This window comes from Arvicola amphibius, chromosome 3, assembly GCF_903992535.2.
Source record: "Arvicola amphibius chromosome 3, mArvAmp1.2, whole genome shotgun sequence".
NCBI classification, from domain to species: Eukaryota; Metazoa; Chordata; class Mammalia; order Rodentia; family Cricetidae; genus Arvicola; species Arvicola amphibius.
In genome coordinates this window covers 107,173,208-107,186,789 of record NC_052049.1, presented here as the reverse complement: position 1 = coordinate 107,186,789, position 13,582 = coordinate 107,173,208, and the positions used below count along the sequence as shown (strand labels likewise).

Below are 13,582 nucleotides of genomic sequence, written 5' to 3'. Positions count from 1 at the left end.
TCTCATGAACATCTCATTAGATCCTGAAAAAGGTTTAGACAAAATACAACATTCTTTTATGATAAAGGTCTTGGAGGGAGAAGGGATGCAAGAAACACACTAAACATGATAAAGGCAATATTCAGCAAGCCAACAGCCAACATCAAACTAAGTGGAAAAAAAAACATCACCAAGACCACTGAAATCACAAACAAGACAACGTTGTCTATTCTCTTCATTTCTATTCAATAATGTTCTTGAGGTTCTAGCTAGGGTAATAAGAATACAAAGGAGGATACAAATCAGAAAAGAAGAAGTCAAGCTCTCACTATTTGCTGATGATATGATAGTTTACATAAGTGACCCCAAAAATTCTACCAAGGAACTTCTATACCTCACAAACACTGTCAGTAATGTAGCAGGATACAAGATTAATTCAAAAAAATCAGTAGCCCTCCTATACACAGATGATGAAAGGGCTGAGAAAGAAATCAGAGAATATCAACCTTCACAATAACAATAAATAGCATAAAATATGTCTGAGTAACTCTAAACAAACAAGTGGAAGATGTATATGACAAAATCTTTAAATCTTTGAAGAAAGAAATTGAATAACACCAGAAAACTGAAAGATCTCCCATGCTCTTGGGTAGGTAGAATTAACATAGTAAAAATAGCAATCTTACCAAAAGCAATCTACAGATTAGGTGCAAATTCCAGCAAATTTCTTCACCAACCTCTAAAGAATGGTACTCAAGTTCATATGAAAAAGCAAAAATTCAGGATAGCAAAAACAATACTGTACAATAAAGAAATTTCGGGATGCATCACAATGCCAGACTTTAAATCTACTACAGACCTACAGTACTGAAAACAACCTGGTATTGGAATTTAACAGACAGGAAAATCAAAGGAACTGAATCAAAGACCCAGATATTTATCCACACACCTAAGCACACCTAAATTTTAACAAAGAAGCAAAAAAATGAAATAGAAAAAAGAAAGCATATTTAACAAATGATGCTGACATAACTGGATATTAACATGTAGGAAAATGAAAATAGATCCATATCTATCACCATGCATAAAACTAAAGTCCAAGTGGATCAAAGACTTCAACAAAAACACTGAACCTCATAGAAGAGAAAGTGGGAAGTACACTTTAATGAATTGGTACAGGATACCACTTCCTAAATATAACCCCAGTAGCACTGACACTGACAGAAACAATAAATGGGACCCCCAAAACTAAAAAACTTCCATAAAGCGAAGATACGGTCAACAAGACAAAACAGCAGCCTACAAAATGGTAAAAATTCTTCACCAACCCCACATCTGACAGAGAACTGCTCTCCAAAATATACAAAGAACAGAAGAAAATGGTTATCAAAAGAATAAATAATCCAATAAAAATGGAGTATAGTCCTAAACAGAGAACTCGTAACAGAAGTATCTAAATGGCTGAGAGACACTTAAGGAAATGTTTAACATCCTTAGCCATCAGAGAAACACAATTTAAAACAACTCGGAGATTCTATCTTACACCAGTAAGAATGGCCAAGATCAAAACACTGATGACAACTTATGCTGGAGAGGATGTTTGGTAAAGGGAACATTCCTGCATTGCTGGTGGGAGTTCAAATTAGCACAGCCCCTTTGGATATCAGTATGGTGATTTCTCAGAAAATTAGCAAACAAATTTCCTAAAGACCTAGCAATACCAGTTTGGGGTATCTACCCAAAGGATGTTCAGTCGTACCACAATGACATATGCTCTTCTATGTTCACAGAAGCATTGTTTGTCATAGCCAGAACCTGCAAACAATCTAAATGCCGAAGAATGGATAAGAAAAATGTGGTACATTTACACAATGAAGTACTACACATCAGAAAAATAAAGTACTACACAGCAGAAAAAAATGTAATGACATCTTGAAATTTGCAGGCAAATGGATGGAAATACAAAACATCATATTGAGACCCAGAAAGACAAATATCATATTTACTCACTCATAAGTGGCTTTTCGACATAAGGCAAAGAAAACCAGCCAACAATTAACAATTCCAGAAAATCTGGACAACAATGAAGACCCTAAGAGAGATATATACATGGATCCAATCTACATGGAAAGTAGAAAATGACAACATCTCCTAATAAATTGGTAGTATGGTGACCATGGAGATGGTTGAAGGAGAGGGGCAGGAAAGGAAGGGAACAGAGAAAAATGTCTAGCTCCATAAAATCAATACTAAAAAGATTTAAAAATAAGTTATTCAATATGAATACTGTGTAAGTCTAATTAGTGAAAAGTATACAGCTCTATATTGATGTTCATGAAGGAAGAGGTCAGGTTTTCTTCTAGTCCTACTCACAAGGTATTTTTACTATCAAACTAGAATGGCAATGTTAAACAGGAATGGAGGTGTTATGTATTCTTGTGTTCATCTCTGCAATATTCTTTGTACTATATTATGATTCCTCCTCAATTACCTATAATTCTATATACTTATGTCTTCTTTTTATTTGTTCTTTGTGACCTTCACATTATACATCTTGATACCAATTATTTTCTGTTTCTGTATATCTGCCCTATGCTTTTGGAGCCTGTGCCCCTCTCCCCAGTAGATAAAATTTAACAGAAAGAAAAGAAAAACAGAAGAGAAGGTAAAAATATCTTTTCATGGAAGCTGTACTATGACACATGAAGTAAAACTTTTGTCCATATATCTTTACTTGCAAGTCTTTGTTGCAAAAAGTCATTGCTCTGTTTTATATTTCTTTTTAATATAGAGTTATGTTGTCTTTCTTTCTTTCTTTGTTTCTTTCTTTGTTTCTTTCTTTGTTTCCTTGTTTCTTTCTTTGTTTCCTTCTTTCTTTCTTTCTTTCTTTCTTTCTTTCTTTCTTTCTTTCTTTCCATTCTAAGTTTCAGACTCAAAAGCTATTTCTTTCTCTGTATTATGTATTTGTATCCTTATTCACTAGGGAAAAAGATAAAATTGGAAAATTGTTTTCTGATTGATGATCATGTCCCATTCATAAAATTATGATTATTTTTGAGTGAAAAATTGAGTATAGGCCAGGAGGCCACCAATTATTGAATGTCCTTACTTTCCTTTGCTGGAAAAAAACAACACAATCAAGTAGCTCATAAAAATATAGAATCTCAAATTCTATTGAGTTCTCATTTGTCAAAATATTGGTTTTAATTCAGATGGCATCTCTAAATATATCCTTACTAACAATAGAGATTGTTTTTGAAAACAGAAAAAGATTAACCAGCTGGGATACATCGTTTGCTTCCCTTTCCAGGGTTTTCTCCATGAGAGTTGGAAATCCTTGGAGATTATGCAATCATGTTATTTGGTGTTGGCATATATAATTCTAAGATACACCTTCAGAGGATAAGAGACAGAACTGCTCAGATGATTGCAAAAGGTGAGACTGTTGCCAACTGTAGAGTTGAAGTTTTTAGGGTTGTTAACCCATCATTACATCAACATCAGAAGTAGTTCTGAGACTAAGTACAGGTTCCTGGTTCCTCAGCAGTGATGACTGCACAATACTGAGCACATCTGTATTACATATTTGAGGGTGGGGAATAAAATTTGTGCTAAAACTGTTGAAGAAAAAGAGTGATTCATGAGTTGAGAGGAATCAGTCAAAATCTGTACTATACTACTAACTAGATTTATTTATTCACTTATCAATTGAGTAATTCTTATTATTCAGTAAGAAGGTTCAGTGAGTTCAATTTTAATGAAGATTTAAAAGGAAATAAATATTTGCCAAAAAATTGGGTGTACCAATTGGAGTAGTCTGTCTATATCACTGCCTGAACATAGTTTATGCCCAGGAATAAGTTCCTAATTTCTTTATTTCAATTAATATTAATGTACTTAAATATCTTAGATATCATACACTAAATGACGCTCTCTCTGTTTACTTCCCTTAGCATATAATAAAGTCCCAAGAAATCACCACATTACTTTAGAAAACATATATTCTGAATTAATTTTGTTCTGTCATTGTTCTTCTTTAGGGGGACATATATCATTGTCTTCACCACACAGTTGGCAGGCATCTGTGTATAACAGTGTTTGATCACATAGACAATGGCATTAAAGTTACAGCATAATGGCATGAGTAGAAGAGGGTCATGGTTTCTAATGGGAATCACCAAGTTTTTCACATAAGAATGAGGACTAAACTCTGTACCCCGCACATGCTGAATCTTTCCTGCTGTTCTAATTGCATGCCTTTGAACTAGAATGTTTATTGCTTTTCCTTTTTCAATGTTTTAAATCACACTTTAATAATTGCTTATGTATAAATGATGTTTCAGATATTCATTTCCTTATGCATCATTTTAGGGACACATGAACTTCCTTGACCCAGTAAGGATTTATGCTTTGGTGTTTTCACATGGTTTACAACAAATCATTTACCTTTCACATGGAGAAATGTTTTCTGCCCTATAATTTATATATCCCAAGTTAAGTTTTTAAATGTTTAAGAATTGTGTTTGTCTGTGGATACATTTCCCTGGTTAATTTTATCTTTGAAGTAACTTTGAAAGCATGCTGGCCACAAGAAGTATACCTTGCTTTGCGAAATGTGAGATAATTGGCTCAAATTTAACTCTAAAAAGAAAAAAGCTTCATAGCGTTAGAATTCATAAAACCCTCTTAATCTGTGATCCTGTTATAATGACTGTAAATCAAGCAATTAAGTTCAATGACAAAATTATACTTTTTATTATGATTAGCTTTGGTTTGGTAACTAATTTGAAACAAGCAATCTTAAGTTTTAACATGTTTTATATTTTCAATTTGTCCTAATGATCATTGGGACCATAAGTTGCTTTCTAAGCAAAATAAATTTTTAGAGAACCCTATCGAATCTATAGACATATGAATAATTATATAGTAAAACATTTTATGAAACATAAAAACCTATTTGAATATAAGCATCATATTCATTTATTCAGTAGAGGTGATGCATTTTCTAATTTTATGGTTGGGAATTAGCTCAAATTTTTGCTTATTTTACAACAATTCTATGAGTGTTGGTAGATTTCTGTTCTTAGCCTAAGCCCATCAGGCTGCAGTGTTAATCAATTAAATTACAACTTTTATTGCCTTTACCTGCAATCTTTATTTTATCTGGAAAATTTATCACATATTTGGAGCCCAATTTTAATAAATATAACAGTCCAGATTTAGAATCTAAATTCTTTTAATCAGAGTGAATATCATTTTACTTTTTACTGGGGCAATGAACCTGAAATCATGACCATTTTCTTAGTATTTCAGAAATATTTAGATTAAAATGGAGAATGAGAGAGAGCTGGGGCAAAGCAAAAATGGATGGATCAGAACAATGATAGAAATTGTCTTTGAAGCATAAAAGTAGACTGATTTTACTTATTTTAATGCCTACCAAAAGTACAACTATTTGGGTTTTTATGATTGTACAGTTTTATTATTATACTTTATGTAGTGCAGATCTCTACAAGCTTCCTGAAGAAATTTATAATTGTCAAGTTTACACTGGAGTAAAAAACTCTATATCAAATAAATTTAAGATATGTAGAAATAATTTTTAATAATTGCAATGGTTGTATAAGCTACTCTTCCATCTACAATATAAAATAATTCAAGAGATGAAAAATGGCACTGGCTTAATTGATGTAATGGATTAATTTTGTAGCTGAGTCTAGAATAAGGAAAGTTGATATAATATTAATATTCAATACATCCTGAAATAGAATAGAAAGAAATTATTTACAACTGTGGATGTTACCTTGGGGAAAGTTAAAAATAAAATTGGAGCTGTTCTGTGGAGATTCAGCTTTCTCTTGGGACTATGTCTAAGACTATAAAAAAGGGCAACAAAGTTTATTCTTTCATATACATGTTTAAATTTTTGCATTGGTTAATTTTATTATTATTGGAATTATTTAAGTTAACTTTGATGGATAACAACATTGGAAATTAAATTAATTCATATTTCATATTAATAGTAGTTTTATATCTTATTAAAAAGCTACTACATACATTATGGCATGTACTAGACAGACAAGTTGACTCAGAGGATAAATGTACTTGCACACAATGCTGATGACCTGCATTCAATCCTCACGATCTCCATGGTTGAAGGAGAGAAGCTTTCCAAAGTTGTTTTATGGCCTTTAGATGTGCCGTGACATACACAATGCACATGCATATCATTTAAACATAATAATAATAATAATAATATATTTGAAATTAAAATACTTGCAAATGTTGCATATAAATGTTACACACACAGAGATTAAAGAAGAAAGTTTTGTCCTATACATTACATACCTGCAGAATTTCCAGATTCTCTTATTGTTACTTTTAAGGCACACATTTTTTTGTGTGTTTGTTATTATTTTATTTTTTCTGTTATTTTATTATTATTATTATTATTATTAATTGAAATTTTCTGCCTCCTTCCCACCTCCCACTTCCCTCCCCCTCCCTTAACTCCCCTCCCACTCCCTTTTCAGTCCCAGGAGCAGTCAGGGTTCCCTGCCCTGCAGGAAGTCCAAGGTCCAACCCCCTCCAGGAAGGTGCTCATCTAAACAGACTAGGCTCCCCCAAAGCCAGTACATGCGGTAGGATCAAAACCCAGTACCATTGTTCTTGGCTTCTCAGTCAGCCCTCCTTGTCCGACACATTCTGAGAATACGGTTTGATCCCATGATTTTTCAGTCCCAGTAGAGCTGGCCTTGGTGAGCTCCCATTAGACCAGCCCCACAGTCTCATTGGGTGGGTGCACTCCTTTCGGTCCTGACTTCCTTGCCCATGTTATCCCTCCTTCTGCTCCTCATTTGGGCTTTGGGAGCTCAGTTCTGCACTCCAATGTGGGTCTCTGTCTCTATCTCCATCCATCGCCAGATGAAGCTTCTATGGTGATATGCAAGATATTCATCAGTACGGCTATAGGAAAGGGTCATTTCAGGCTCCCTCGGCAGTGGTGGTGGAGCACGCCTTTAATCCCAGCACTCCGGGAGGCAGGGGCTGGCAGATCTCTGTGAGTTCAAGGCCAGCCTGGTCTACAAGAGCTAGTTCCAGGACAACCTCCAAAGCTACAGAGAAACCCTCTCTCAAAACAAACAAACAAACAAAAAAGCACACATTTTTAACACAATTTTAAAATTTAATTTTTCCTGTCAATTCTAAAATGATTCAAAGTAGACAGAGGTTGCCTTAGTACTACATTGGTGTCTTAAAAGCTATTGCTTTATATGTGAGATCCACAAATTGGATTATGGAAAACATCTGCATAACTCTGTGAAACTTCTTTTTTTTTTTTTTTTTAGTATGTTGAGTATTAAAATACTTCTTCACTTCTCAGAATTTACTTTAAGTTCTCTCAGGACTGCGTAAAAGATCCAGAGTATAAGGATGTTTTGTGTTTTATTTGAATTTTATTGAATTTAGATATTTTGTGCTCACTTGTTTATAATTTATTCTATTTTTATTGCTTTTTTAAATTTTAAAAATTCAATTGAAATGTGTTTTAGTATAAGGACACATGTTAATAAAATCAAACTACAGAGTTAATAGATGCACAAAGACTAGTAACTACAAAGCTATTGGTGATGAATTTATCTAAAACAAAGCAGGCTTCAAACTGTATATTAGCAAATAGAAAATATATCATAGCATAGTGAGAAAAGATGTGACTCAAGTTTTAATAATTAAAGCATAAAAAGGTAATCAGAATTTTTGTGTAGGCATTGCAGTGCTTTGTTCAATGGATATTATAACAGCAGCAAAAAGGTCATTATATACCTTGAATAGCTTTACAAAATAATTAGAAAGTAAATGACTGAAATATTTTAAGCAAATGTAGTGTATTTATGGGAAGCAAAATCAATAGGTTCTTAGTCTGACAATATTGTCAGAAATGAGTTTTACTTTGTGGAGCAGAAAATTGTTCCATATTTCTCTATGTTCATGCCACTAATTTACTAATGAGAATGTCTTGCAATCCAAATGTTATTATAGATAACAAGGTGCCCAGCTGGATAAGATTTTTGAGCTTTTTCTCAATGTAACATCTGACAGTGTGAAAGGTATCTAATTAGGATAACACTTATAGGCAAGTACCATTATGAAATCTCCATGTTCTTTGACCAAGTACAGGGTACCTTCAGTAACAAAGTCATCCCAATGAGATCTGGAAGGACCAACAACGTTGAGAAGAGCCTGCGATTTTTTCAGAAGTTGGTGAGATCACACTGGCCAACAACTCTAAATGGGAAACCCTTTAACCCAAGGTGGTTGATGAATCCAAGAAAACAACATCTTTAAGACACAAAGGACAAATGTACTTATGAACTCACAGTGATAGCAGTCCTATGCCTAAGTCCTGAGGAAGCTCAATAGAGACTAAATCTCTACATTGAGAGGGCAGGTGGACAGGAAGTCCCTCCTCTAACTGAAAAGCTACTGGCATTTGATGGCTGCTGAAAGAGGAAAACTAATTTTCATTAAGAATGATGTCCTTGGTAAGTTTACCATACTCTTGTGGAAGACTCCATATCTAACATTCCATGGGCTTCACAAACTGGGTATTATGGGTATAAAAAGAAGACACAAAGAGGGTTCGAACTGGAGGATTACAGTGAGGGGTTGAATATGATCAAAAGTCATTGCAGGGCATTCTCAAAGTACAAATTAAAAAGAAAATTTATAATAAACTAAACAAATATATTTAATAAGAAATTCTCTGCAATTCAATACTATATAATTTTAGATTAGATTCAGTAAAAATGGTAAAACCACAATGCATTTCAACATAAGAAAACTTTAGAGAACGCATAAAATTTGTAAAGTTACCACATCTATGGAATGATGAACAACTACTGAAGTATTTTAATTGAGATCTTATAATAAATTTGATGTTTGATTTCTTGTGAACCATATTAAATAGAGTTTCATGGGATATTTTTAGCAATTTAAAATGCTAAAATGAATTAAATTTGAAGAACTGACTGAATCTTTACTTAAAAACTTACCCTGATTCATGGAAATTAGTAGGCAAAAGGATTGTGAGTTCTAGGTCAATCTCGGATATAGAGTGAGCCATTGTCTTATATAAACAATAATATCTATAGAACAGAAAAATATCATGAAATAAATAATTTGGCATGGTAAAGAAAATGTAAAATTGTAACATGGAAAATCAGTATAGAAATGTAAGCTTAATTATTCATTAATAAAATGGACCAACTTCTAGAATGTAAAATATGACAAAAAATCATACTTTATTTATATAATATAGAGGTTTGCATAAGGTATGAGTCCCCTAATCTTCTCAGGATTCAGAAGGACCACTATAGCAAACAAAAACTGACTAAAGATAACTGAGTTTGAAAGAAATAAGTCAGCTCATATATATCTTCTCATCATTTACTCTTCCTATGTTCTTCTCAATGTTCTTTTGAAGTTCTCTCAATGATCTCTCTTTCCCACAAAATTTTCTGTTTATAACTGTGCCATACAGGCACAGTTAACAATTATTTGGCAAATAACAATAATACAAAACATGCATTTATTAGGGACAAGACAGATTAGACTGACAAAGCAGGCTATAGGGTGTAAGGCTGTGATGTGCCCAGGCATATCTGACAAAGGGGAATATAGAGGAATGGCTATGATTTCTAAGAGAAGGAGAAGAAATTTGTGTCAACTACATTTATTCAGTTAGGTAAGCTAGACGTTTGTAATTGATAAATGTATAGAAAAAGGGAAGAAAAATGCAGCAGTGCAATTGGACTCTTTGAGCACTTCTGTTTCTTTCTTCCACTTCTGTGTTTGTGGTAACCATGGCAACCAGAATAAGAAGCAGGAAGAACGCAATGAGACTTGACCCTGGGCCAAGCAAGAAACTGTACTTTCTGGTTCCAAGTTGGGAAACAGTTCTTTTCTTTAGGGCTGGTTTAGTGATCTAGTCTTTCCCCCCATATTTCTATGTGTAAAGGCACAAACAGTTAATTTTCTCTATAAAAATCTTTTGTCAAATGAAACTGAGGCAGAGTTAAATACAGTTATTACACTCTCCTGAGTAGGCTGTTAGAGAATTCTGACAACCTGGTCCTGTTTATCAGTAAAGGCAAACAAGCTGTTTCTTCGACTCAGTGACTGTATTTTTAAGTTCTTATGTGATCTATTTGCAAGGTTCCTCTCCTAGTTTGATGTCCTGCCATAAAAGATATTTGTGGGGGGCTTGCTTTATTTAGATTTGAGTATGGGAAGAAGTGTTTGACTGAGTGAATGATTTCACATCTCAGTTCCACAGTGTGGGAACACATCATTCAGGTGCCAGTATAGGAAGAAGTTATGCTCAATGAATAATTTAAACATGTCTGGGATATTTTCAGGAGAATCCTACTATGAACAAAAGGGACACTATGACTTCACAAGGTTTTACACAAATAACAGCGACCATTCAAAAGGCAGGTCCCCAAAGCCTTGCAAGCAGGATGTTAGCCTAGAGATAATACCAGCTGTGCTCTCATTGCCTAATTCTTGTGGCCCACAATAATATAAGGTATGAGAAGACAATTCACTGCTTAAAATAAATCACACACAGTAACACACATATACAGGTGAAATCATTGCAAAAATGCAAAACATTTTATCATTTTGCATTTATATATAGTTGCAAATGTGTTGATATTTCACAGATACTTAGGAATGATACAAAACGTACTGTGCACAATTATACACAATACCTTCATTTATCTGCTGTTAATTTTAGTTTGGCTAGTTTACTTTACCACATATGAAACAATTTGTAATAAAAATAGGTGCCATTACTAAGACATGACAAATACTGGAAATACTCTATAACAGGTGTTAGTACAGTTTGCATGTGGTAGGAAATGTGTATTAGTACACATGATTCTTATAACAAAGTCACAAGAATGCAATCCTTTGCTTCATTATTTCTTTGCATACTTCCTTTTCCCAGGACTACAAAATTCTGACTTCTTAGACTGAAAAGAGGATGACAGCTGATTGGGGATACCTGACATTATTTGAATTATGTTTCAGAGTTCACTTAATGATAGGAGAATCGATATTCAAATTTTCTTCTTTATATAAAATTTCCTTTTTACATAGAGTTTCCAGAAGAGAATGGAAGAAGTAAATCAAACCACAGTGACTGAATTCATCTTTGATGGGTTGACAGATAATCCAGAACTCCAACTGCCCTTATTCCTAATCTTTCTAGGAGTCTATTTGGTTACAGTTGTGGGAAATCTAGGAATGATCATCTTGATTATATTTAGTTCTCATCTTCACACACCCATGTATTATTTACTCAGCAGTCTGTCCTTTATTGACTTTTGTCAGTCGACTGTAATTACTCCCAAAATGTTGGTGAACTTTGTGACAGAAAAGAATGTCATTTCCTATCCAGAATGCATGGCTCAGTTCTACTTCTTCTGTGCTTTTGCAATTGCAGAATGTCACATGTTGGCTGTAATGGCATATGACCGCTATGTGGCAATCTCTAACCCTTTGCTTTACAATGTAACTATGTCCTATCAAGTCTGTTTGTGCATGATTGCTGGGGTATATGGTATGGGATTCCTTAGTGCCACAGTTCCTGCTTTCTTCATGATGAGATTGCTTTTCTGTAAGGCTAATATAATAAGACATTACTTCTGTGATCTTTTCCCATTACTGGAGCTCTCTTGCTCTAGTACTTTTATCAATGAAGTACTAGCATTGTCCCTTGGTTCATTTAACATTCTTATACCAGCTATGACCATTCTTAGTTCTTACATCTTCATCATTGTCAGTGTCCTCAACATTCATTCCACTGGGGGAAGACACAAGGCCTTCAGCACCTGCAGCTCCCACATCTTGGCTGTTGCTCTCTTCTATGGTTCCACAGCTTTCATGTATCTTCAGCCATCATCAGTTAACTCTCTGGGGCAAAGTAAATTGTCATCTGTGTTTTATACCATTATTGTGCCTATGTTGAATCCCATGATCTACAGCCTGAGAAATAAAGATGTCAAAATTGCCCTTAAAATTAAATTAATTCAAAAGGTCAGTTTCCACTCAACCAAGAATGATTTTCATTAGTAATGGAATAAAACTTCTTCAGTTTGTCACAAGATATAGCCGACATACAGGATGTAGTAACACTAGATGTGAGACTATTGTTAGCACATGGTTGTTTGGAAAAAAATGTATTTAAGTTAAAAGTGGATTATCACTTTCATATCCATGGAGAAGTATTACTCTTTTATATAACAAGAATTTATTCACAATAACATCTTACATCACCTGCTGAAAATTCCTTCAGCCTATTTTTGGTTGGTTTACTTGCATATATTAATAAAGTTCTGTTTTGGCAAGCCTAATATATCTTTATTAATATGTGTATACATTAATTTCTGCAACATTTCTTTGTTGCCTCAATGATTTTTAGGTCTTCTTGTTCAATTAGCAATTTATTCAAAAATACTATTAAATATTTCATAAGTGAAGCTATTATAATAAAATAAGTTATGAAAGAGAAATATTGTGTAACTCTGATTATTGAAAAGCATACAGCATTATATTAGTGCAGATGTAACAGAGGACAGGTTCTATCATCATCCCACCCACAAGGTATTTCCAGTATCTTAACCCGAAAGGCAATGGTAAATGGGAAGTGAGGCAGAATGCATTTCATGGTTATATATGCAATATTCTACACACAGGTGTATGACTCCTCCTCATTATCCTATAATTCTATAGTCATATTCTTCCTCATGTATAGTTGTGTTTTGTTCTTTCTCTTACCTCCCTGAGTTTCAGACTCAGAAATTATAGTCCTTCATTGTTGCATATTTGTATCACTTATTCACATGGGAGAAAAATAAAATTGGCATTTTTTTCTGAATCATCATAAGCCTCACTCATGAACTCATGAGCAATTTTGAATGAAAAATAGGAGTCAGACAGGGATACCTGAAATTGCTGAATATTCTTGTTCTAGAAACTCTAGATTAGGGTTAGTGAAAATATCAAATGGAATAAAGAAAACACATATCTATCACCATGCATAAAATTCAAGTTCAAATGTGTCAAAGATATCAACATAAAGCCAACCATACTGAGCCTCATAGAAGAGAAAGTGGGAAGTACGGGTGAATGCATTGGCACAGGAGAACACTTCCTAAATATAACCCCAGCAGCACAGATACTGAGAAAAGTGATTAATCAATGGGAGCTCCCGAATCTGAAAAGCTTCTGTAAAGCAAAGGACATGGTCAACAAGACAAAATGGCAGCCTAGAGAATAAGAAATATCTTCACTAACCCCACATCAGACAAAAGTCTAATCTCCAAAATATAGAAAGAACTCAAGAAATTGTTCATCAAAAGAACAAATAATCCAATAAAAATGGAGTATAGCTCTAAACAGAAAACTCTCAACAGAGGAATCTAAAATGGCTGAAAGACACTTAAGGAAATGTTCAGTATCCTTATCATCAGAGAAATCAAATCAAAACAGCTCTGTGATTCCATCTTACACCTGTAAGAATGACCAAGATCAAAAA

At 33.9% G+C, this 13,582-nt stretch overlaps 1 protein-coding gene across 1 annotated transcript; it reads left to right on the top strand.

The window, feature by feature from the left end:
* Window positions 1–4,954: 4,954 nt before the first annotated feature.
* LOC119809344 (olfactory receptor 150-like) lies at window positions 4,955–12,117 on the top strand. Its single transcript, XM_038322181.1, has 2 exons — window positions 4,955–4,972; window positions 11,143–12,117. The coding sequence occupies exon 2, from the start codon at window positions 11,158–11,160 to the stop codon at window positions 12,115–12,117; it is 960 nt and encodes a 319-aa protein (XP_038178109.1). The 5' UTR covers window positions 4,955–4,972; window positions 11,143–11,157.
* The last annotated feature ends 1,465 nt before the right edge of the window (window positions 12,118–13,582 follow it).